The 25,776-nt window shown below is 36.5% G+C and overlaps 1 protein-coding gene across 9 annotated transcripts in view; it reads right to left on the bottom strand.

Annotated features, from left to right (window-relative positions):
- Positions 1–25,776, bottom strand: part of NF1 (neurofibromin 1) — a 323,089-nt gene that overhangs the window by 9,161 nt on the left and 288,152 nt on the right. For 7 of the 9 annotated variants that reach the window (XM_061390468.1, XM_061390462.1, XM_061390465.1 and 4 more), the window contains 14 exons: positions 25,569–25,630; positions 25,301–25,415; positions 24,464–24,565; positions 21,619–21,759; positions 18,837–18,963; positions 17,161–17,292; positions 15,159–15,294; positions 13,604–13,761; positions 10,421–10,543; positions 9,882–10,012; positions 9,624–9,724; positions 7,683–7,825; positions 7,284–7,330; positions 5,825–6,041 (listed from right to left, as the gene is read on the bottom strand). In XM_061390468.1, the coding sequence (XP_061246452.1) occupies positions 5,825–6,041; positions 7,284–7,330; positions 7,683–7,825; positions 9,624–9,724; positions 9,882–10,012; positions 10,421–10,543; positions 13,604–13,761; positions 15,159–15,294; positions 17,161–17,292; positions 18,837–18,963; positions 21,619–21,759; positions 24,464–24,565; positions 25,301–25,415; positions 25,569–25,630 (1,735 nt within the window). The remainder of the gene's footprint in view (positions 1–5,824; positions 6,042–7,283; positions 7,331–7,682; positions 7,826–9,623; positions 9,725–9,881; positions 10,013–10,420; positions 10,544–13,603; positions 13,762–15,158; positions 15,295–17,160; positions 17,293–18,836; positions 18,964–21,618; positions 21,760–24,463; positions 24,566–25,300; positions 25,416–25,568; positions 25,631–25,776) is intronic. The other 2 variants (XM_061390467.1, XM_061390466.1) reach the window with 2 other exon arrangements.

The raw sequence follows: 25,776 nt of genomic DNA on the forward strand, positions 1-25,776 counted from the left end.
CATTCAGACCTTACAGGAATGGCCTTACAAGTCCTTTATGTGCCTGAGCCAGACTCTGCTTACAGGGACTGGTGAATGAAGTCTCATGCCATGTGCCCGGGATGAGCGCAGGGTAAGCAGTAATTCGTGCAAAGATGACAAAAGTAGAGAGTACCTTGATGAGGGAACAGCTGCATGAAAACTGCTGATTTAGAGCAAGGCAGAGAAGCTTCACAGACACAGAATGGAAGAGAAAACAAAAGTGAGTGATGTTCATAAGATTTTTAAAGGGTGAAATATGATTAGATACTGGATAATTATTAACTTTCTTGGTTTTTCAGGAGGATTCTAGTTTTAATTATTGAACTGACTGCTTATTTCCTAAATATTACCAACTCTTAAATATTAATAAATGGTAGAACTTACAATTTTACAGACAGATGTGTTTTTACCACCCTTATTAGAAGTAAGGATTTTAGTGTAAATCAAGAATTACATTAAAAAATGAAGTGGAAAATTTGCAGAAATTACACCAACCAGTTGTTCAGTTTAAAATGATTTTTCTCCCTTAAATAGAAGGTGATAACAAAGAAAAAGAAGAAAAATAAATCAAGAATATACTAAATAAAGGTCTGCACTACCATAAGTAGTTTCATAAAACATTAAAAAAATGGCTTTGGAGACTTTAAGTAGTCTCAAAATAGAGGTATCTTATGTTTCTTCTGAGAGGGGGACACATTAAACCTGGTAAACACAGCAGAAGTATGACTAAGTCTACTCTTTGCAGAAATGGTTTTGATGAACTGACCCTTTCTGCACACAGCTGTCAGCACTACTGGGGGGTTGGAGTCCTTAGAATTCCTAGCTGATCCACTCAGCTTTCTGGGAAGGAGGTCTACCTTACAGAAGCAAAAGGACTGAATTACTAACTGACAGTCTTGGACACAGACCCAAAACGAAATGAAAGAAGTGAATTTAAAATAAAGTTCCACTAACTAGGTCTTTGCTCTAAAAATATTCTTGCTCTAATACTAACAGTAAAATAAGCTGATCAAAGAAAAAAATTAAGATTTTTTTTCAAGTGAAAAAATATTTAAAATAGATCATAGGCTTATTTTTGCTAAAAAATATAATATACATCTCATATATTTTTGAGGTAAAAAATATATTATTAAACTTTAGCCATAATTATCACCTGATTTTTCCAAACAGATGTCCTTCTGAATGATGAGAATACAGTTGCAAGGTACAATGTAAGTACAAAAGGTCACAAAAGAGGTCAAAACAGTATACTGTGTATACCCTGCCACTCTCACTGTTCTGAAATCTATTCGAGGGCAGGTCTCATGTCTTATTAGTGTCCCCACTTCCCTTGGTTTAACAGAGTCCCTTGCATGTAGTAAACAATGAACATCTCTGATAATTCAAGACAAAATCTGGATTTGGGGTTATTTTCTACAGAGTATTGTAGTATTAATCTTGTACTTAAAAATCAAAGAACTTGTGTACACAAAGGATTTGTTAAACATGCCTCGGAAGGAAATAACAACTTCAGCTGAAATTGAATACTGAGATCCATAGGCAAAAACTGCCAAGTCTCTGGGGACCAGGGTCTCTGTCATCTTTAAATGTTCTGGAGTACCTACTGAATACCTACAATATAGGAGTTTGAGTGTTTACTGAATTAAATTACAGTGTGAAAAATATTAGGAGGTCTCAGTAGAGTATAAATTAAATTTTAATATACTGTAGATGAATCTATTTAATCTCTTTTTAATGAATACTGTCATCCAGCAACTACTGCTTGTGTGCTCAGCTGTGTCCAACTCTGCAGGCCCGTGGACCGTAGCCCACCAAATCCATATAATGCCATCTGGATATTTATTTCTAGTATACTTGCTCTTTAACATCTGAAGAGGATACAGGAAGACTATTTGAAATGCATACTGGAAATGGTTATAAAGCACTCATAACATGGTTTTAAAAAGGCATCTTTGCTCACCCTGTTAGAGAGCCACTTATGGCCTTCTTAAGCAAGAGAAAGTCCCATATACAGCATTTTTAGTAGATAACATTTTAATTTTCTAGCTCTAATCCTGGTTCTTCAATTCATGTCCAGCTCAGCTACACTGGACCAAAGAATGGATCACAATATCAAATTTGAAATATCCTTATTTATCAAAGAGTAAATGTTATAGATTCTCTTCAAGGTTCTGATAATGGCATGTGGGAAAATCTGAAAAGACAAAGTTCTATGTTCATTTGGGTAAAAGGGCCACAGTTAACATAATTTCATATGCAATGAACTCTGAGTATACTCCACTGGCTCCACAGATAACAAATTCAATTTCTGCGAGGAGTGGAGTCAGAAGACAGTCATTTATGTATCTTCATATATAAAAATATAAAACTTATAAAATAATCCTCCTTGTGTTAAGGGGATAGACAAATGGCCTATGATCATCTGTCAAGAAGAATGCATTTTCAGGGACGCTGGCTTTATGTAAATGACTGCCACTTCCTCAGAAGCTGGTGACTTACTGAATTATCATCATAATTTTTACTTAAATAAGGTTTAATGCTTAATGGGGAGGGCTAGGGAGTTCACAAACTTCTTATGTAGCTAATTTGATGGCAGAGAATACTGGGGACCAAAAGAAGATACAGCTTAGTGGTCAATCCTGCTAAGTACCAAAGATCCAGAAAGCAAAGTCTTAAACTGACGGAAAGTTTGAAGCAAAGTTTGAGCTGTGTGCAGATCAGCATCTTTTGCTTTTTGACATAAAGCAACAGAGCTTACACCTGCTTAAAATTCAGTAGACTAGTGTGGGTTGATTTTGGGTAATTAATGGCAAGCAACACTCATGGTCCATTTCAGGGAGAGACACAGGGATTCTTTAAATACTGCTTAGCACATGGCTAATGAAAGTGGAGACAGGGAAATATTCTGGTTTCTATTCAACTAAATACCAAAGTTGAAATGCTGGAGTGAGCTGTGAATCTGAATTAGATTCATCACTTCTTTTAGCCCTTTGATATCAGCAAACTCGGTTCCACAAAGAATTGAGGAGACAGGGATATAAGATTACAAGGACCTAAAGATATAAAACAGCATGCCTAGTTAGAAAGTATAAACTCTTATAAGAGGTATTACCTAAGTACAAATGACAAAAACACAATAATTTAGGCAGATAGATAAATCAGGATCCTTTCATGGAGATAAATCCACAATTTAGAGATACAAATCGGTTTCATCAAAGAATAAAGTGACTAATGAAAAGATAAACTCTTTCTCTAATAAAATGTAGTAAAATAATCTGGGCAAACCAAAGGACATACAATTTAGAGAGAAAATGCTGAACACCATTATTCTAAAGAAATAATTCTATCACTTTTAAACTTCAGTTTCATTTCAGAATAGTCAGAGGTTTTCAGGGTGTTAGAATCTATTCAAGCAGCCATCTTTGGAGAGCTACTGGAGGTGACACTGTAGGTTTAAAACTGTAACCAAAACCACATATGCTATTCTTTGATTTTTCTAGACAATTCTAAGTAAGAGGTTGCAGAGTAGGACTATTTTTCTAAGCAAATGATATGGTTAATGTTCAATCAACACAGGACATGAACAGTTCATCAACTACCAGAATATGTGCTGGTACCTGTATTTTAATCTGATTATTTTATTGTCTCTATCAGTGGGTAAAAATAGGCAGAAATATCCCTGGTAGTCTGGATTAAAAAAAACCAAAAGTCAATATAAAAACAACTAATCATTTTGCCAGCTTTAACATCTCTTTAGTAGCCCAAGAAGCAAAAGGTTGGTCAAAATGAACCAAACTTGAAAAACAAGAGGATCAATATAGGCAGAGTCTACGGATTTTCTAGTGGTGATCAACTTCAGTGGTTGACTAACCCAGACGATAGAGAGCTCTACAGAAGAAAAGGAGTGGCAGACTTAGGTAAGGCAGATGGAAATAATGAGACAGACGTAAATATATGAAAGAAAAAGGGAAAAGCAAGGAAAGGGAAGGAAGAAAGATGGCAGATATGGAAGGCAATGAATGCGGTAGAAAGAACACTGGCCTTGGTTCTAGATAAGACTGTGTGATAAAGCAATTCACTTGGCTCTTCTAAGCCCAGTCTCCCCTTCATACATGACATTGTGAGCTCAGAACTAAATTACCTCTGTAGTACCCTCTAGCTCCAAAGAGCTAAGATTTTATACTGGAGGGCTGGGTGGGAGGGGGTGGTGACGAGGGAAAGAGTGCAGTCACTGCAGTATCTAGAAGACAGTAAAGTTTTGCCCTGGCTTTAACAGTTGAAATGCTGATAATGGGGCAAGATCCTGTGCACACTCTAGTGAGTAAGAATCACCTAAGTGTTTGTTAAAATGCTCGCTGGGCCCCCACTCTCGGAGTTTCTCGTGCAGGAGGTCTGGAGTGGGATTCCAGCAACCATGTTTCAACAAGCTCCTAAATGACACTGAGGCTGTGATCTTGGGACCACACTTGAAGTAACACTGTCCTAGGGAGTAGGTGACAGAGGTCAAATTAACACAGTTATAGAGGGGAAAAGTTGGCAAGATTTCTCTTACATTTTTGGGGGGAGGGGAAACCTGACTAGCTGCAGTAAGGTGACTGAAAATAAGTGCTAGATCATATAATTTGTTTCCTCTGCTGACCAAGGTTTTGTTGTTGACCAAGGCTTAACAGATCATAGATGAATACAGCTGTTTAATATAATGATTTAATATGTATGAACCGGGCACTAGATTTGCCAAGTTCTTTAGAACCTTCAAAACTATGTATGTCTAAATATTCAGGCAAAACCAGGATTATAAACTGGAAATTCTAGTTATGGATCTTGAACAATACAAAGTAGTTATAATATATTCCTTGGCTTTTTAAAAGAAAATCCACTTAACACTTAACTACATCTAATAACTTTTCCTTATAGCATGAAGTGTTTCATAAGTAAACTTTTCAGATAATGGAAATTTAAACACAAAACCTTTTAAATTTTAACCACTTTAGAAAGATATCTTTCTGAGTATAAACAAGACCACAATGGAAGACTCCCTTCATTATTACTGTCACTATAATACACACAATGGTGTCAGTTGAGTAACCCCTCCAGGGTTGACCAGAGTCATAAGGAATCATCTGCTTTGACAATGAATGAGCCCAAGGTTCTGTACAGTTGCTGTTTCTGCCATCTTGCTTATCTTAGCCCCACTCGAGCTATTAGCTATTTCTCAATGTATCCACCTGTTAGTTGCATGCTGAATTGGTATACTTTCCACACTTGGACCTAAGAGTGACTTCAGAGTAAGGAATATGCTTATGGGCTTTAAGACGTTATGTTTTTGGTGTGGCTTTTTTGTCTGGGTGCTTGTTTACTCCTAGATTTTCAGGTTGTTGCTGGCAGTAGGGAATAGGGACGCTACTATACTTTGCAGATTCTTTGGATTGAGTAGGCTGTGTCAGAGACACAGAAACACTAGGGCAAGATTAGTATATCTAGTAAGGGAATTATAATTCTGTTCACTTACAGGGATTACCTGTCCCTGAGGCTACTTTTCCTGCCTCAACTCCTAAAAATGTTTCAACCTTGGAATACTTTATGTAAACACTCTATAAACATGTCAGTATTTTTGTTGAACTCTTTCAAAGTAGAAAGTTTTACAGAAACCAAAATTCAAATCAGCTACAAGGTAAAGAAGAAATGTAAGATGAATTTCATAATAAAAAGGAGCAAAATCTGCTGTAAACTGATAACAAGGGAATTCCTAATGTTGTATAGTAATATTATTGCTCAAATTTATATAAAGAGTACATTTACTGACCTGGGGAATGCTGGGAAGTTGCAAGTGAGGTCATGGAATTAGAAAGGTTAAGGTTAGCAGTAATACTAAGCTGGCTCTGCACTGCAGGAGGATAAGGAGATGTGGGTGTCAGGAGGGACTCCTCACTGGTTTCTTCATCAATTCCAGGCAAATACGTGTCAATCAAGGCATCAAGAAACTTAACAATTAGCTCAGCATAGTCTGGGATTTGTGTTTGCTGTAATGGAAAATATGAAATTATTTTAGCTCCATTCTTTTTTATTTTTTCTAAATCCCCTTTGAAGCCAAAAAAGAGTAATTCAATTTTTATTTTGGGGTTAATTTGTTGTTTTTCTTCTTTTATACTACAGATCATTAAAAAAGGTGGGGGAGGGGATAAAATAATATTTATAGACTACCATGGGACTTACAACTGGGAATTTTATTCAGCTTACACTTACGGCTTCCAGATGAACCTGCAATTACTGGAGGCCATGCGTAGACAAAGACTGAATTAATCCTGAGACAACTCAATTATCAGGAATGATGTCTAGACTATTTTTCAAAACAGGGAGAATGAGCAGAGCATCATTCCAGCTGCCATTTAGAGATTCAACTAACTAAACACTCTGAAGAGAATGGAGGGTTACTGGCAATCAAACCACAAAAGTTTCTGCATGACACACTTATTTCTGTGACTTCAGGCCCATTTTGTAAATGATAGCCTTTGCATATCAAGAGATATTCAGTATTAATTAAATAAAACTAAACACTCAATTTTTAAAACAAAGTTTACACTATTTACATTGATTTGGCATCCCTGTCTCTAGAACACTGCACTAGGGGAAGAAATAGAAGTCCTGCCTTCAAGGAACCTCAATCAATTTGGAGAGAGAGCATATACAGAGAGAATCATTAAAAACATATTTATGTCACACTATATCAATGAAAGCCAATCAAAGAACAAACTGAATGGACCACATGAGGATAATTTCAGGGAAGAGTGAATCTAATGCAACAGCTTGGGAGGAAAAAAATGTTTTCACAAGGTAAGATTTTTTTCATTATGTAATTTTAAAAACAGGCTTAATCGACATATAACACTGTATTAATTTCAGGTCATGAGGTAGATTTCAGCCATATGTAATGCTCTTTCCTAATCATAAGATACCCTAGTGTGTGCCTAAAGGTCATCAATTACATCAGGGACTGAGGGTAGAAAAGTTTACAGAGGTTTATTATACCTTTCTGAAAAGTCAAGCAAAAATTTAGTTCATTTTTTTTTGTAAAAGCTAGTATATAAACATATTAAAGGTATTGCCTCTTGGAAAGAATCTTGAGGTAGAAAACTTTTAATAAAAATAACGTATGTATTTGTGTGAATCATTCTGCTTTTCAGCACATTGTGTGTTCTTAAAACAGGCATACTTATATAAATAAAATTTTCATTTTGTCAGCAGAGAAAAATAAATTTTCTTACCTTTGAAAAGGGTCCTGCAAACCTCCATAAGCCATTAAAACCAAAACCTGCAACAAATCAAATGTTACTCTTATAACAAGCATGACACTTTTAATAGAAATTAATTTATATAGCTGACGATATGTAAAACCTACATGTACAGTAAAATCATTTTTTTTTAGGATGAGTATCAAAGTAGACTAAAATTCACCAAAAGTACACTCAGTATAAAAACATACTTTAGTTAAAAAAGTTGTCAACCAGTTATCATACTGAACACAACATTAAGAGTAAGAAAATGCACATTAGAGAGGTATGAACAAGCCTATTCCTCATCAGACATTCTTCAGCTAGTGTATTCTTTAGCAGCACGCCTGTGTCAAGTTCATCAACAATCCTCCTCCCGATACATTTATTTACTTTGCAGGTAAGATGTTTGGTATTGTGGTGGGGATTCTTCATGGTACACCACACTTTGCACAATTCCATGGATCGGATTTAACAAATTTGGATCTTGGCACAATGACAACAGGGTGTTGATCTTAGAGTCCAACAAATTGTGCCTAAAAAAAAGTCAACAGAGGAACATTTTAAAGGAAAATTAAATGAAAATATATACTGGAAAACATATATTCTTTCCTAGAACAATGTGATAAAAATGAAGGGTAATGAGTGCTTTTTTTAATTCCTGGTGCTTTTCCAAATTTTATAATGTAATATGAAGGTATTTGCTTTTCTGTTTTGTTTTGTTCTGTGTTTATAGTCATCAGGAAAAATACAGTAAAAGCAACCAACTAGTAATGTCACATAACCATGCTTAACTACACATGCTGACTGTTTGCTCAAGACACGGCTGGCTACTATCAGCCACTCAGCATGCTTTAGGACCATCTCTTCCCGCTGATTACTGATATGTACCCAGGAGTTAAAACTAAATTTAGTATTAGTCAGTGTTAATAAATGCTGAATCAGATCAAATAAGGAGAACAAAATTAGCTTGGAGGGGGTGGAATATATGATCCAATTCAAACTTACAAGGCAATCGACTATTTCTAACTCACCTAACTCCATTAATAAAAATAACCAAGGGCCAAGTACATAAAACTCTGAAATTTATAAATAAGATTAAACAAAAAGAAAGGCTTCCCAGGTAGCTCAGTGGTAAAGAATCTGCCTGCTTGTCAATGCAGGGGATTCAAGAGACACAGTTTGATCCCTGGGTTGGGAAGATCCCCTAGAGAGGGAAATGGCAATCCATTCCACTTGCCTAGAAAATTCCACGGACAGAGGAGCCTGGAGGGTTACAGTCTATGGGGTAGCAAAAGAGTCGGACATGACTGAACACATACATGCATACACGCAGGGAACTAGATCCCACATTCTGCAACTAAAAGATTCTGTGCAATGGCACCCCACTCTAGTACTCTTGCCTGGAAAATCCCATGGATGGAGGAGCCTGGTAGGCTGCAGTCCATGGGGTCGCTAAGAGTTGGACACAACTGAGCGACTTCACTTTCACGAGTTGGAGAAGGAAATGGCAACCCACTCCAGTGTTCTTGCCTGGAGAATCCCAGGGACGGGGGAACCTGGTAGGCTACCGTTTTTGGGGTCACACAGAGTCGGACACGACTGAAGTGACTTAGCATAGCATAGCATGCTGCAACTAAGACCAGACACAGCCAAATAAATAAATAAAAATAAATAAAATAAAAAACAAAAACAAGGAAATAATGACACTACACAAAAGGCCTACATTAGGAATGGTGGTGGTGGTTTAGTTGCTAAGTCATGTCCGACTCCTGTGACCTCACGGACTGTAGCCCGCCAGGCTCCTCTGTCCGTGGGATTCTCCAGGTAAGAACACTGGAGTAGGTTGCCATTTCCTTCTCCAGGGGATCCCAAATTTCTTTGGGTTATTTAGATCTGAACACTTGGAGGCTAATATGATTTCATCCCTTAAGAGAGAATAAAATTCATCTCCCAAATAAGAGGTCAACTTTGCTTTCACTCAACTATGGATTAAAAATAAAAGCTCTACTGAGAAAGGAACCATAACAGGTATGCTAATTTAAATACATTAATAGCAATCTAACAGTTTCCTCCTAAGTGAGGAAATAAATGATGCTCATCACAATGAACACAACGGAAACAACAAGATAAACAAAATGTCCTGACTGACAGGCCGAAACAAATCTTAGGTCTCATTAAACCCCCTGTCTCTAAGCTAAAATCACTATCCACTACCTCATGTTTCCCTCTCCACAATCAGTGAACACTACTGGGTGACACTTTCCCTAAACTTTTATAAAACATTTGACTTCAAGACAGATACAAAAGTTAAATGCAGGTGGAGATACTTACACAACAGGAAAAACTTTGGGGAAAACAACACTGGCTTCTGCTAAGTATTCATAAAGAATTCGTTGATCAAACTCATCTGTGGTGTATTTCACCAGTGTAGCCTGCAAACAAGTAAACAAAACACATTTTATTTTGTGGCTGAATTGTTATCTGTTTCGGTGAGAAGCTGAATATAGACTTCCTTTCATGTTTTTAATACTTGAGGGCCTTCTAAGAGTAGACCAGGAAAAAAAAATACATAAAAAGCAAAAGGATTACCAGAACAGTAAGAAGAAGTGCTTGGATCTTCGGATCAGTAAGTACTTCTTCATCTAAAAGAACATTTGATTCAGACACTGAAACTTTGCGTAAATGAGGGTGCTGCTGTGATGAGGAAATCCTTTGGGTTTCTGCGGTAAGATATGGATTAATACAATCAGCTGTATTAATTGAATACAACACACTAGATACTACTTCACCTGCTATATTTTAATGTCATTTCTATAATTCAATAGCTTTTTAATAGACACTTAAAATATCAACATAAACATCATACAAAATTACTATTCATCTATATATGAAAGTTCTGGCTAGCTGTTTACGATGCTGTTTACAATCCTATGTAGGATTACTTTCCACACATATTTCAGGTATTTGTCATTTTAAGGACTGTACAGCTTATCTTCTGAAAAAGAGCAAATGTTTCTATATTTCATCCTAAGGACACTAAGAAATGGCTGGAAAGCAAATATGGCTTTTAATGTACTCTCCCTCCTTATTTTCAATGATCTAGATTAATTATTAACTTTGTTTCTCACCCATTTCATAATCAGTTTCTGCTACTCTCCTCATTTTGGGGGGTGTTGTGATCCCTGATTCCATCTCTTGCCTTTTAGGAGCCTTTGTGTCTGATATCAAGTGATCAAAACTTTTCCTTGTTCCTATAAACAAAAGTTACAGAATATGGAAGTTTATTAACCACAGTGTCTGTGAATAGGAATATACTAAAAAGAAAATGTTTGGGCATAAAGTGTTTGCATTTTCACTTAGGACCCAAAGAAAGCTCAAACATCCCTGGGGCAGAGTTCCTCTCTTCTCCATATTTCTTCATCTTCTGAAGGAATTTTGGCTAAATAGCTGTGCTCTTTCAGGACTGGATGTGCCTCATTGGTCCAAATCAAATTGAGATTACATGTACTACACTGGAGGTAAACTAAACTCCACCAGCAAGCATAGTATTTAATAATAAGTACAGAGATGGGCACTACTTAGTAGCAAAGATCAATTATGTCTGAACCGCCTTTTTTCGATTTAAGACATTCTGCTGGTGCCAAAAAGTCATTAACATATGAAGAATTTCCAAATGAAGGTAAAATCAAACTTTGATTTTAGTTCTTCAAGCTCTGCATGCCTGAAAGTACTAAATACTGAAAGGATCGGCATGCCTGAAAATATTAAATAATAGATACACTGGGAGATGCTTCAAAAATAGCAAGCAGGACCATTCACTTGGCTTTGAGTTTCTCTAATCGGTTCTCTATCACTGTTGAAAAACTTTCTCTTAAAATAAAAGTATTGAAATTGGGTTATTTGGAACTTACATATTTCTGTTCTTTGTATTATAAGAAATTCTCTTATTTTTCTTGGTGCAGCTCTAAAAATAAATCTGGAATACTTGTGACAGTATTACTTTTTAAAACCCAGAACTGAAGACAACTGAACACTTGAGAAATTTAATCTTCTATTAACCTCAAGTTTTAATACTAATAATTATTCACAATAGTCATAAAAATCAAGGTCAAATAATTTAACAGCCCAAAGGATCTAGTCTAACTTCTTCATTTTCTGTACCTATAAACTGAGGAAGCCATCGCTTAAGAGATTAGCTTGAAGTCACAAGGCTAGACATTCAGCCAGTGACCAGTTAAAGTATCAAATTTCATTCTTCCTTTTTACTTTACACTCTTGCATTCTTCCTGGGAGATCTCCTTCACTCCTACAGCTTTAGCTCTCTAATGAGCTAATTAATTCTAAATGTGCTACTTGTCCACTTCTCTCTTCCTGATCTCCAGATGTATGTTTTCATTTATCTCTTAGATATACATTCTGAGAATTCTGAAGGTATCCCATACTGGAATGGGTAGCCATTCCCTTCTCCAGGGGATCTTCCCAACCTAGGGTTTGAACCCAGGTCTCTGGCACTGTGGGGGGACTCTACCTTCTGAGCCACCAGGGAAGCCCACATATAATACCAACCAATCTGAATTACCTTGTGCTATAAATATATTAGCCCCAATCTCTGCAAATGGGGTCACTACCCAGACAGTTTTTGAAGCCAGAAACTTTTGACATCTTTCCTGGCCTTCTCCTGCCCTACCTGGCCCATATAGTCAGGCCCTAGTAAACTCCAGGAGTTGGTGATGGACAGGGAGGCCTGGCATGCTGAAGTCCGTGGGGTCACAAAGAGTCAGACTGAACTGAACTAAACTGAAGTCCCAAAGCTGATTCCTTTTCTCCATTCTTCCATTGCTCCTGCCTTAGTGTAGGCCTATGCCATTTTTTTCTTGGATTGCTGTAACAATTTCTTAAATGATTCCCTTGCCAAAAAAACTTCCCTTTCTCCATATTGTAGCCAAAAACCTTTCCTAAAAATAAAATTTTGTAATGTCCCTTCCCTATTTAAAGATCTCTGCTGGATACATGATAAGACTAAATTTCTTAACATGGCACAAAGTCTCCGACAAACTAGTTCCAAGCCTTCTCTAGCCTCATTTCCTACCCCATTGCTTTTCCTGACTTTGCATTATTCATGCTATTCCCACCTCTCCTGAATGCATGCCTTCCTTATCCTGTGTCTACCTGGCAAACAGGTGTCAAATCTTCAAGACCCAGGTTAAATGTTACCTCACTTCTGTAGCTTTTCCTAATTTCCCCCAATCCTCAGTTTTCCCTCATCAAGCCATATTTAATGGCACCCGGGGATGCTGTTGCAATTGCATGATTATGTCTTAGCCATCAAACTACGAGCTCCTCCAAGGGCAAAGACGATACAACTTTTTTATCTAGCACATGGGTTGAATGAATTCAATATTGCGTTTTCTCTGAAGTTAGTTCTTCATTTACAATGTCCTTGGCATGAAAATTGAGAATCACAAAACACTAAGTAATCAGAAAACTCCTAGAACATTATTTGTGGCAAAGTATAAACAGAAAGAAACTCAAACAAAAGAGAACAGTCTTATGTGACTAGTCATAGCGATTAACATTCATGGTTTCATTGAAACCATGGTTTATTGGCAGGTTCCTTATTTTATACTTCCTTAGCCAAAGCTGTGTAAGAGCACCTTTGTATTCAACCTGTGGTGAGGCGGGATCAGTGGGTTCTCTCATTATTCACTTCAGCTTTTGAAAAGGGAAAGGGTCTCACAGCATTTTAGGTATATTTCTCATGGGCAAATGTTGATATAAAAGAGCAGTTTTAATTTTCAAGAATTCTATCTTCTTAGAGTAATAAAAAAATACAGTAATCAAAAACTCTTACCTTTTTGTTTTTTTAAGAAAAGATGGCAAATAGTATTATTATACTTCATAGCATAGTGATATATTCTACCCACAGATGATAATTTTGGAAAATATACTGTTAAAGGCCCTGCATCTGAATGCTGTGAGACTCTTCCTTTTCTGTGAGTACCTAATGTCTCTCCTACTCTCGTTTACCTGCTGCCTGGACAAGGCAGAATAAAACAAGTACAGCCACAATATTTAGTCTAAGAATCCCCCACAAAACTGTTCTGAGATCTCATTCTCATTCTTCTGTCTTAACTGATATGGCTTAACTGATCTATCAAACTCTCTTATCATTGACATCAAAAACTTTGCTGCATCAAAAACAGAACATTTTGATAATCTTTAAGAGCTTCAAATAATTTTCCAAGAGTGAAAGTATCTGACCATTTTTAAAAACAACTCTAAACATTTCTACATAATTTAGATAAACTAACCAAGCAATTTCTTCGTGTTGGCCTGAGAAGGCTGCCCCATGTCCAAGCTCATAGATTTCCTGGCTCGGGGACTGGTCTGGCCCGCAGGTGGATAGCTGGCTGCAAGGTACCCTTCAGAAGCTTTGGGAGATGACCACGGCTGATGCTCCTTTAGTGTCCTGAGAAATTAAAACAATTGAGAAGAATCAATAAACATGATGACAAAAACAAGCATTCTTGGCCCTTCTAACTGGCTGTCCTATTTCCCAATGGCAGTGATTAATTAATTTTAAAACTGTACTTTAAAGCACTTTGGAGAACAAACTCTTAATTTATCCCCAGGAGGTATTCACTTTCTTGCCATGACATCTTATACATAGCAGGTACTCAACAAACGCTCAACTTAACTGTATTGCATTCATTTTTTAATAAGAGAAAATCAAGTCTAAATAGGCAATTGTACCACTGGTTTAAAAACCAAGGGGAACACAGACAAATTCACTTTTTACTTTCCATAACAAAAAGAGCATTATCTCAAATAAATATAATCATAGGAATGACTAAAGAGTAAGACTACTGAAAACCAAGTATGCCTGGAAAGCTTTTGCATACATTGTTAACATCTCAGTTGGAAAATGCCAAGGGCTTTTTATTAAAAAGTGGGATATTGATAAATTTAATGATACAAGCTCTAAAAATATATGATTATTTTCCTATGTTCAACACTGTACCTAACACTTAAAGGTACCATTAACTGAAAATATAAAAAAACTCCAAGTGATGCCAATTTTATGGAATTTCTCTGTGTTTTAGTGAAAAACATGCTACCCAAAGCCATATATGACAGCAAATATAATTTGATTATCTTATCTAAATCTGCACTATAGAAAAATCTTTAGTAACTTTAGTGTGATATGAGTAAATACATAAATATGTTGGCATGTAAATCTTTTTACAAATCTGTATACCTCAGTTTTCTATCATTAAGCTTATAATGTTGCTTATATTTCACCTTAGGTTTTCCTAGGCCTTCTCCTACAATCTGATACTTTCTAGATCATCTCTTCATCATTCAACTGACTTGTGCTTAAAAAGAGACAAAGTAATGTTAACTAATTAGCACAATCAGGTAAGAAGAACTTTCTCACTACTAAGAAAGAAAGAAAAGAAAGAAAGTAAAGAAAGTGAAGTTGCTCAGTCGTGTCTGACTCTTGGCGGGCCCATGGACTGTAGCCCGCCAGACTCCTCCATCCATGGAATTTTCCAGGCAAGAGTACTGGAGTGGGTTGCCATTTCCTTCTCCAGGGGATCTTCCTGACCCAGGGATCAAACCTAGGTCTCCTGCAATGCAGGCAGCCGCTTTACCGTCTGAGCCACCAGGGAAGCCCTTCTCACTACTAACCCACATAAAATACTGTACATTTATAAAATGAGTTTTGATTTACACTCTTCCTTGATTATCTTCAGTTTCCCTTCTATATTACCTTCTGGATTTACTCTGCTACTTGACTCCACTGGCATGGAAAATCAAAACCTGATGAAAATTATGTAATGATGGGAGGAGAAGCCCACTTACCTATAGCTAGGGTCACCATGATGAATGGGATATGTATCCATAGGAACATTTTCCATTGAAATATCAGTAAGAAGCAGAGACTTTCTATGTTTTAGGCTACAGCGACTTCGAACTTCCTCAGACACTGTAAGTAAAGCTAAAAGGAACAAGAAGGAAGATTTAACAATTTAATAAATCATAAATACGACTTAAAATAGGATATACTTCTTACAAGCTCCTAAAGAGAATAACAGCTGCTAAACATGCATGTAAAGAGTCTTGGAGAGTATGAAGTTTAAGGGTATAAACCCTTAGGACAGATTTGTTTATCTTAAAGGGTTTGCCATCTGTTTTGGAAGGCTGCATGTAAACACTGAATAGGGACTTAAACAGTATCTATAGAGTCTAGCGCTTTAATGTATATTTGACCTCAACAAACATAAAAGGTCAGCAGGCCAGGACTATAATGTCCATTTCTTAGGTAAAGAAAACTACTTTGAAATGTTAAATAATTTGCTCAAGGTCAAATGACTCAAAAAAGTTGCTACAAACTGAAGTCTGCTAAACTGGGAATCAGCACTTTCCATCAAATGACTATGTTTATACTCAATACCCCATAATGACCTATATGGGAAAAGAATCCTAAAAAGAGTGAATATATATATATATGTATGTGATTCACTTTGCTGTACAGTGGAAACTAATACAACACTGTAAATCAACTATACTCCAATTTAAAAAAAAGACTGTGTTCAAAAACTGTGTTACATATAAGTGCCAAGTGTTGATGAGAAGAGAAACACAAATTGGGCAACAGCAAGCGAGGATGGTATAATGGAAGGAGGGGAGGGGCAGACAGTCTAGGCAAAACAAATGGCATCAGGAATGAATATTAAAGAGACATAAAGGCACTTCTAGTAAATGGCAAGCAGACTAGCTTAAAATAGCCCATCCATTTTGAAAGGAAATAAAAATTAAGCCTGTGACATTTAGAGAAAGAGGACAGAATCAGGAGGGCTGCTTCAGGGCTCAAGATGCTGTTGCTGCTGCTAAGTCATTTCAGTTGTGTCCGACTCTGTGCAGTCCCATAGATGGCAGCCCACCAGGCTCCTCTGACCCTGGGATTCTCTAGGCAAGAATACTGGAGTGGGTTGCCATTTCCTTCTCCAATGCACGTATGCTAAGTCGCTTCAGTCGTGTCCGACTGTGCGACCCTATGATAGCAGCCCCAGGCTCCTCTGTCCACAGGATTCTCCAGGCAAGAACACCGGAGTGGGTTACCATTTCCTTCTCCTTCAAGATGCTGCTGCTGCTAAGTCGCTTCAGTCGTGTTCAACTCCGTGTGACCCTATAGACGGCAGCCCACCAGGCTCCGCCGTCCCTGGGATTCTCCAGGCAAGAACAATGGAGTGGGTTGCCATTTCCTTCTCCAATGCATGAAAGTGAAAAGTGAAGTCTCTCAGTCGTGTCCGACTCTTTGTGACCCCATGGACTTCAGCCCACCAGGCTCCTCCATCCATGGGATTTTCCAGGCAAGAGTACTGGAGTGGGGTGCCATTGCCTTCTCCAGTCAAGATGCTAGGCTCAGGCATTTAGATTTTATAACAGACAACAGGGAGTTACGTAGTGTCACGAACCAAAGATGACAAGAGAACCCATTTCATATACTAATGCAAATTCTTTTATAAGGAAAAATGTTTTGGCAAACTTTCAAAATTTTAACCAATACCACGGGACTGAGTTGTGAACTCTTTACTCTGCCAAGCAATCAGCAGAAGAACCCATAGGTGTCTGTACCTTTTTTGTGGTCCTTAGATGTTTATGTGCATGCTAAGTCACTTCAGTCATGTCCTACTCTTTGTGACCCTATGGACTACAGCTCACCAGGCTCCTCTGTCCATGGTATTTCCCAGACAAGAATATTGGAGTGGGTTGCCATGCCCTCCTCCAGGGACCAAACCCCTGTCTCTTCTTACCACTAGCGCCACCTGTAAGATTAATTTTGTCTGCTTTGTGTTTTTACCTGCCAAGTAAGCCACGCTCTGTGTATTCACCTCAAATTTGTCACAATTTCTGTGTTTATTAACCAGAGCTAGTAGTGTATGCAAAATTCTGACTGTTCTTGCAACAATGGCAGGTGAAGGATGCCTGTATCCTAGAAAAAATAAAAACAAACAAGAAGTCAATTCTTTCTTTCAGTAAGCATTTGTTGAATTCTTATTCTGTGACTAGCAACTCTGCAAAGAAGAGAAATATATAAGGGGGAACTCCTGCCTTCTGAGACCAGCCATTGGGGAAGGTAAAATATACACATATGTGAACAGTTAATTAATTACATGTAGGATTAAGCACCAAAAATGTGCAGAACAGAATAATGCTCCCTAGAACACTAAGGTACCTCAGGGAGAGGAAAATCAGGAAAGATGATAAGTGTTTCAGATCTTCTATTCCCTACAACAGCACAAGGATTTTTTTTAAAAAACCTATTATTGTAGTTTTAAGATATGCTTTGAAAACATGGTTTTATCATTTAATTTTTTTTCTAGTTAAAGGAAAAAACCTTATGATACAAGGACTATATGCTCCCAAAGGTCAAAGAATTGGGTTGATCAGGGGGTAAGTTTGATTTCTGGACAGCTTTTAATCACTAATGCAACTCCATTTAAAACAGGGGATTTGTACACTGGAAATATTTCATATTCCTTTAGAAATACAGAATAAGCAAGCACTTTATCAGCCTAGTTGCAATTCATCTCTTGGTATCCCGCAGTAAGTGTAGTATCTTTTGAGCAATCCCTATTCCCTTTAGAGATTAAAACGGTCAATATTTTTTTGCAAAGATTTCATAAGGTGGTGAAATAAAATGCATACATTCACACCAGTGTATGTGTGTGTGTGTGTGTACCTGGTTAAAAACCTGGGGGAACCTCTATGATCCCTCAAGCCTAACAATCATTTAAATTGATACAAAACTGCAGATTCAAGTTCTAGCTTGAGTCTCTAATTTTGGCCAAATCTAAAACCAGCAATTCATGCTAGCTACTTATCCCAGGCTATACTTTACACTGCTTTTGCTTCTGACTCACCCTATACGCCATTTCTGTTAACTGCAGTTTTGGGCCATGCCCGTACCAGATTAATCAACCAAAGCTAACATTCAGTGAAGTCAGAAGTAGGGAGTAAAGTCAGATGAGTGACTGAGGGAGCTGACTTTGAGGAATAACTGGAGATCAGTGCTGTAAGTAATACAGAAATGTGGAAGTGGGAGAATGGGGACCAGAGGGCGAGGTCCTATGGTATGTAATAACAGGAGTCAACAACAGTAAATTAGTAACAAGTTAAGACAATCTCTGGTCAAATCTCAAATTTCTAACATGAGTTACTCAAATAACATTTATTAATTTGTCTTATTTTGATAACCAAAAAGATACTTAAGTATCATTAACTAATAAAACAGCTATTAGAAAGTTCAGTACTTAGAAACTGTGTAACAATCAACTCCCTTGCTTTCTAAAGGAAATTTGGTATTTGATATGGAAATCAGGCTCTATTAAAATACATACTAAACAAAACATAACTCACTAAGACATATAGTTTGCATTTAATGTAAGACATATGGGGCAAATTATATCAACTATTTTAGTTACTTCTGGCTTCTTGATACTATTTCATAAAAATATTTTGACACAAGGCCTCTACCTTTTAAGAGGTGTCCAACCAGTGCGAAGTTAAAGTTAGAGTTGAAATTGAGTCCAACAAAATGATCCATTTGTTTGCAGTGCCATTCCAGAGGGTTCCGGATTGCCATGAACACTTCCTCTGGACTCTATTAAAAATAATCATGAGATGGTTGATGGGTTCACACAGGAAGGATCACTTAATTGGTTTTTGTTTGTGTTCAACAGCTATGACAAGGTCAATAATCCTTTTAGGTTGAGAAAAATTATTTTCAGATGACTACAAAATACCATAGAACATTTAAGGTACCAGAAATAAATTAGTGCAAAAGAGTCAAGCATGTAGGGAATAAGGTGATGGAAGATACAACGGCTTTGATTTATAATGCAAAATAAGTGACTGTCAATTTATATCCTGGTGACTTTTAAAAACCTATACTGTTATTTTAAATAAGACCATGCATTGAATTGTAGCTGGCACTTTGTGTACTATGACTGGACACTCAAGAGAATGAAGAGAACTCATATCTACTGAGTGCCTGCTGTATAGAACAGTGTTAGATACATTAATGTACTGAAACCTTAAAGCAATTCTGTGTAACAGATATTAGCTCCATTTTACAGATTGATCGATTGATTGATATATCAGTGAACTAAACAGACAAAAAGTACTAGCCCTGGAGAATTTGACAGTCTAATGTGGTAAAACAAAGAACTGAAACTCAAAAATGCTATGTAACTTGACCTCTAAATTAAGGTATTTAACAATATTTCCTAAAGTGTGGTTTCAGGAATACCTGCCTTAAAATCACTGACAATGCTAGTTCAAGGGTGGAAAGTACTGGGTTCCATCTCAGAATCATGGGAAGTGGTAAGGCCCAGGAATTTGCTTTTTTTTTTTAAAAAAAGGCCCTGTGATTCTCTTATACACAGAGATTTTATTTTAAAGCAAAAACTGAAAGCACTTAGGGTCATGTTCAGATTTGTCTCGGTTTCTACCTCAAAGAAAGAAAAACATAGACTATAAAATAAATGTAGAGAGATGTTTAGAGTAGCATTTTCTATAATAAAAAAAGATAACAGACAAACCAAATGTCCATTAATGGGCAAGGTTAAATACGTTGTGGCTCATGCATTCTGTAAAATACTCTGCAGTCATGAGCAAGAATTATACACACACACACATGAAATTTTGTGTGTGTATATATATATATATGCTTTAGAAAGATGTTCATATTGTTAAAAAAAAGCAAGTTGCAGAATATTACATAAATATTAAAGTATTAACTTACTATAAGTTCAATGTATATATATATTTTCAGCTTTACTGAGGTATAACTGACAAAATTGTAAGGTATTTAAAGTGTACAATGTGATGATTTGAAGAATGAATGTATATCCTTTCACATATACATTTCTCCCATTAAGTTAATAAACTATCACTTCACATATTTATATCCCATCCCCTCTTTTGGGGGAGAACATTTAAGTTCTCCTCTCTTAGCAAATTTCAATTATAATACAGTGTTATCAACTATAGTCATTAGGTTAAATAATAGATCCTCAGACCTTATTCATCTTTCATTCTGGTAACTTTTAACAAGCTTTATTAATGGATTCCTAGTATCCTGAGGCATTTGGAGTCAATATTAACTTCTGCTAATGGGTCTATTTTGGCAATGAAAATGCCAAGGCAGATATTCCTAGACAAACACTTCACTCACAAATATCCTATATTCATACAAAAGGCCAAAAGCTAGCCATCTCTCTGACCACCACTGTCCTAAGACCACTCCAGAAAAGAGCAATGGAATTAGGAAAGAGAGATTCTAGTTCCAAATCAGATGCACAAACATGAACAAGTTACCTGACTTCTTTGTTCTTTTCTATCCTATAAAATGGATGATAGAACTTCAAGATAACTTCTACATCTAAAATTCTGCTTCCACATTTCCCAGAGCCCCAGCTATTGTGGGTCTACACTACACTACTATTTGGAAGACAAAACAAACAATGCTTAGACCAGGCATCTTCACACATAAAACCAGGCTCTGGTCTGTTTCTTTCTTCTCACAAGGTCTGTTAATTTTGCTTTAAGCAAATCTCTTATTATGAACACCTATCTATCTTAAAATTCCTCTCTTTTCTCCTAGACGCTTCTCTTTTTTTCCTCCAAAGACAAAACGAATATAATTTCTTACTATTGCATTTCTTTTACTATACTCTGCAAACCAAAACCCAATCTCAATCAAAACTAAAAGGTTTTAAGAGGGGTGGTGATGGTATTAATATGTTTTAAAGTGGGATTAAGCAAACAAAAGACTAGCATAATTAAATATCCAAAAGTTTCCTTTAGACGCCTTATCTGCTTCTAATTATACCTATTTCTCATTAAGTACCATAATTCAATAAAAGTGAGCTTATTTTTAGATTATTTCTTCATGAAGTGAAGTAAGGGTGGGGAATGCTAACCTTTACCCTTGGATTATGAAATTACAATTAATGAATGTACAGTGCATAAGACAGCATAGAGCCTAGCAAGGTAGCTATTATTATTACTCAATATTTTTATCCTTATTCTGTTTACCAATATTGGGCAAGTACTGTTTTTTTGCTATTTTTATATAAAAAAGTATGCAAAGTTTAAACCATTTTATGAGCTAGTAAGGAATATATTCACAACCAGTTACACAGAAATTCATATTTAAAGATGGATCTCTTCTAATTTTAAAAGAAAACAACAACAAAAAAAGGAGACACTCTAACATGCATAATTTAGAAACACCAACCGAAAGCTTGTTTACCTTGTCGTTGAATATCCTGAGACTGTCTAAGGTGTGCAGGTTTTGTTCCAGAAGTGCAGTGCCTGCTGAATACAAGTTGACCTCATCGAGCTGTAGCACGGCTACAGCAACCCAAAAGAGGGCTTTGTGCAGAGGGGAGTCCTAGGCAGGGGAGACGCACTCCAGGTTAGTAAGATACACCACCGTCTCATCAGAACACACTGTGGTATACAAGAAATCATGCGTGTGCGCTCAGTCGTGTCTGACTCTCTGATTCCGTGGACTGTAGCCCACTAGGCTTCTCTGTCCATTGTATTTTCCAGACAAGAATACTGGAGTGGGCTGCCATTTTCTACTCCAGGGAATTTTCCCGACCCAGGGACCGAACCTGTATCTCCTGCACTGGCAGGTGCTTCTTTACAGCTGAGCCATTGGGGTAGCCCCTTAATAGAGTTTATCTAAAAGTTCCTATCTCATTTACGCTTTCTTTCCTTAAAAGTTTCTTTAGTTGAGTTACTTTCCTTGCTTACAAATTTGCAACAGATATAACAACACTTTATTTAACATATTAAACCTAGGCACAATGAAAATATTATGCTTAATATTTTAAGCATGTCTATATTAATTAGATCAACAAATATTAATACCAGGTACTTAATACTGAATATTTCTTAATTCATGTGAACCTGAAATTCACTTAGGTTAATTTCTCTTGTATTTAGAACTGCTTGATTTGCAAGTGCTTATTTTTCTTTAGGCTGGTTAGGTTAGAGCTCATTTTACAAATTAACCGCAGCAATATTATCCAAAGAAACATACTGAGACGTACATATATCCAAACAGACACAGTCAGAGATATACCTTCATTTTCTAAACTTCGTCATGAATCAAATATGACAATATAAAACAAAATGTGAATAAGTTGGAATAAAAAAATTTAAAAGGCTTCTTTCCTCCCCCCCAACTCAGTTTCAGCAATTAAGAGACAGTCTAGATAAGTGATCCAGAGAGCTCTGGGTCTCAAGGCACAGGGAGAGAAAATCAGGTTCTCCTAGTAGGAGTTTCTGCCCTCAGGACAAGAATTCTAAAGAGAGATTTTTTTTTTTTCCTTCAAGCTTTCTCTACTGTTTTGGGAATTAAATTGGTTGGGGGTCAGTTAATTTTCTACTGGCATTGGGTAATAAAGTGGTGCAATTGAAGTTTCATAATTTTCACAGATACCCCCTTTCCTTTTTTTTTAAGGGTTTTGAAAAGTTGGTCAGCCCGTGTAACAAGAGTGTTTTGTGTGTCACTCAGACCAACCTAGACTGTCTTTGACAAAAGTAGCTAAATCCTCATCTAAGCCTTCTTTAAAGGTGGAGTTAAGCAAAAGGATCATTTTAGTTGTTAGAATGACTCAAATGTCAAGCCAGAATATTGCTTAAAACCTTTTCCCCCCAATCTTCCATAATAGTTTGGATTGATTCATCTGATCTTTGCTTGCACTGTTGAATCTTTGTCCATTTATGGTTTTTGGAGAAAGCTCTGAGATGGGTTTGAGTAATTTCTGAGCTAATTCCTTGTATTTGGTGCAAGCTTCTAGACTATGTGATTCACGGTCCTTTAAGTGGTATTTTCACCTTGCTTTCTCTAGTCATTCCCTTGTTCTGTTTTCAGAAACTAACATCTGCATTAGTTGATACAGATCTGAAAACCTGGGCTCATAGGTCCAGATGGTCAATTAAAATTCCTTAACAAATCCAAACGGATCCTAGCTGGGATTGGGAAATTCCTTAGCTAAACCCCTAAATTCTGTTTGGATCCAGGGTGTATAGGTAAGCATCGAGGATGATTAATTTCTCCCTGTAATAGGTTTCTCCTTAAGGGAGCTATAATCACTTCTGAATTTTTTTTATCCTCCTTTGCTGGGGAAAGGTGAGAAGCAGGAGGCAGAAGAGCTGGAAGACTTTTTTAAAAACCATCTGGGCCAGACGCATTCCATTCAGTTTGACCTTACAGTTAGCATTGCACAGCGTCTTTTTCTAACTGTGCACACAAAAATATCAATTTTGGAATAGCAAAAGAACCCCAATTTGGCCATTTTATAATGTTTGTAGAACATATAGCTCAAGACCAAGAACATACAGGTCTTTATTTCTATGTAATCTCTCTCAATTTGGCGTATCTTTGTACTCAATTCACAGAATACAACTTTAGAGTTGGAAGATAATACTATGCCATTACTTAGTCAATTTATTAATGTAGAAACATAATGTCCAGATGTTATACAGATGACCTGCCTGAGGTCACAAAGCTGAGATGAGCTCAGACCATCCTAAAACAGTGGCTGCTATTATCTTATTTCCTTTAAACATTATCTTCACTTAGCACCCAAACTCCTTTGATTATCAGGTGTGCTTTACCCCAGCTTTACATTTCTCCACAACAATGATCACCAACTAACGTATCATGTATTTTAATCACTTTATTATCTAGCCACTCCTCAACTTTCACATTCATTCCAGAATTAAAGTTCCATGAAGGCAGATAATTTTATTGGCTTTGTTCAGTATTATATCTCTAGCACCTAAAACAGTACTTGGCACATAGCAGATGCTCAACTGGAGGAAAGAATTAAGCATATATATCCATCTTTCCTTTAAGCACTGATAAGACAATACCTAAGCACTTAAGAACAGATTCTCCATCCTTACTCTTCCTCTAATGTAAATAAAACAACTGAATTTTAAGGTAAGACGTTCTACTTTAACTATAGCTTTTTCTTTATAATTTCTCTATCCATCTTATTTTCTGAACTCTTTGAAAGAAAATAACATTTAACACTAACACCCAAAATAAATGCACTCATTTTCTACACAGTAATTACCTTATTAAGAAGTGGTTGTAATTTGGTTAGTGCTATTACTGTAGCTTCTATCAGAACTTGACTGTTGTAAGTATCAGGTCCTTTTAAGCAACTCTCAAGAGCCTTTTAGAGAAACAGAATTTTTATGTTACTTTCATTGAAACAAAACATTTACTCCTAAACTGAATTTCAGAATTATTTCAGAACAATTCTTTATTTAATAAGTGCGAGGATTATTTCCAATGCTGTGGTGATCTTGGTAGCTAGTAAGCACATTTGGAATCTTTTAAAGAAGTATTTCTATATTATATGCTAATATAGGAAGTCAGGCATTGTTATAGCAATTACAAATTACATAATTTTACACAAGGCTAGTCTTTGTGGTTGTTGTTCAGTTGCTAAGTCGTGTCCGACTCGTTGCAACCCCATGGACTGTAGCCCACTAGGCTCCTCAGTCCACGGGATTTCCCAGACAAGAATACTGGAGTGAGTTGCCATATCCTTCTCGAGGCGATCTGCTCCATCCAGGGATCAAACCCGCCTCTCCTGCATTGCAGGTAGATTCTTTACCACTGAGCCACCTTAGAAAGGTAAGGCTCGTCTTACCATCTAGTAAAATGCTTATAATAAAACAGTAAGAGTACCTTCTGCCAAAAGAAATACTTAATTTTTTTAAGATATCTTCTCTAGAGAGGCTTTACTTCAAAGAATTATAATAATCAAAACCCATTTTTAAAGGTTCAATAAACAACATATAAGATACTTTATTAAATTCAAATTTAAATGTCCCTTAGAAAAATTCAAGATATAATTTACAACTTGGGAACCACAAATATTTGGGAAGAGAGGGGGAAGTACCTTGCTGAGGATACGGATAATCTGCTTTATCTGCCCATGAGATACTCGTTTGCTAATACAGCCAAAGACAACAAGAGCTCTTGGTTGCAGGGACGGGTTATACTGGAATGCAAATCTACAATTAAAAAATTCAAAGAGCTTATGAAAACCTTTGTGTTTCTATATATACATATAAATACATAGAATAATTACTTAGAATATCAATTATGCAGTAATATCTATCTTTTCAACAGTACACATACTTTTGCAACTTAAATGTGGGACATACCTTTGTGCTAGTTCTGTCCATTGGTCCAGCCACTTGCATGTTGGAATATCTCTCATACATGCCTAAAAAAAAGATACTCTAAATATATTTATGTACATAAATATTTCTAGAAAATTCTAAACACAGTCTATGGGAATGTTTTTATTTAAGCATTAAGTGCAAAACAGAATAAAACAGTATTTCTTCTATACAGTACCAGTGGATTTTT

This window comes from Bos javanicus, chromosome 19 (genome assembly GCF_032452875.1).
Source record: "Bos javanicus breed banteng chromosome 19, ARS-OSU_banteng_1.0, whole genome shotgun sequence".
Lineage (NCBI taxonomy): Eukaryota > Metazoa > Chordata > Mammalia > Artiodactyla > Bovidae > Bos > Bos javanicus.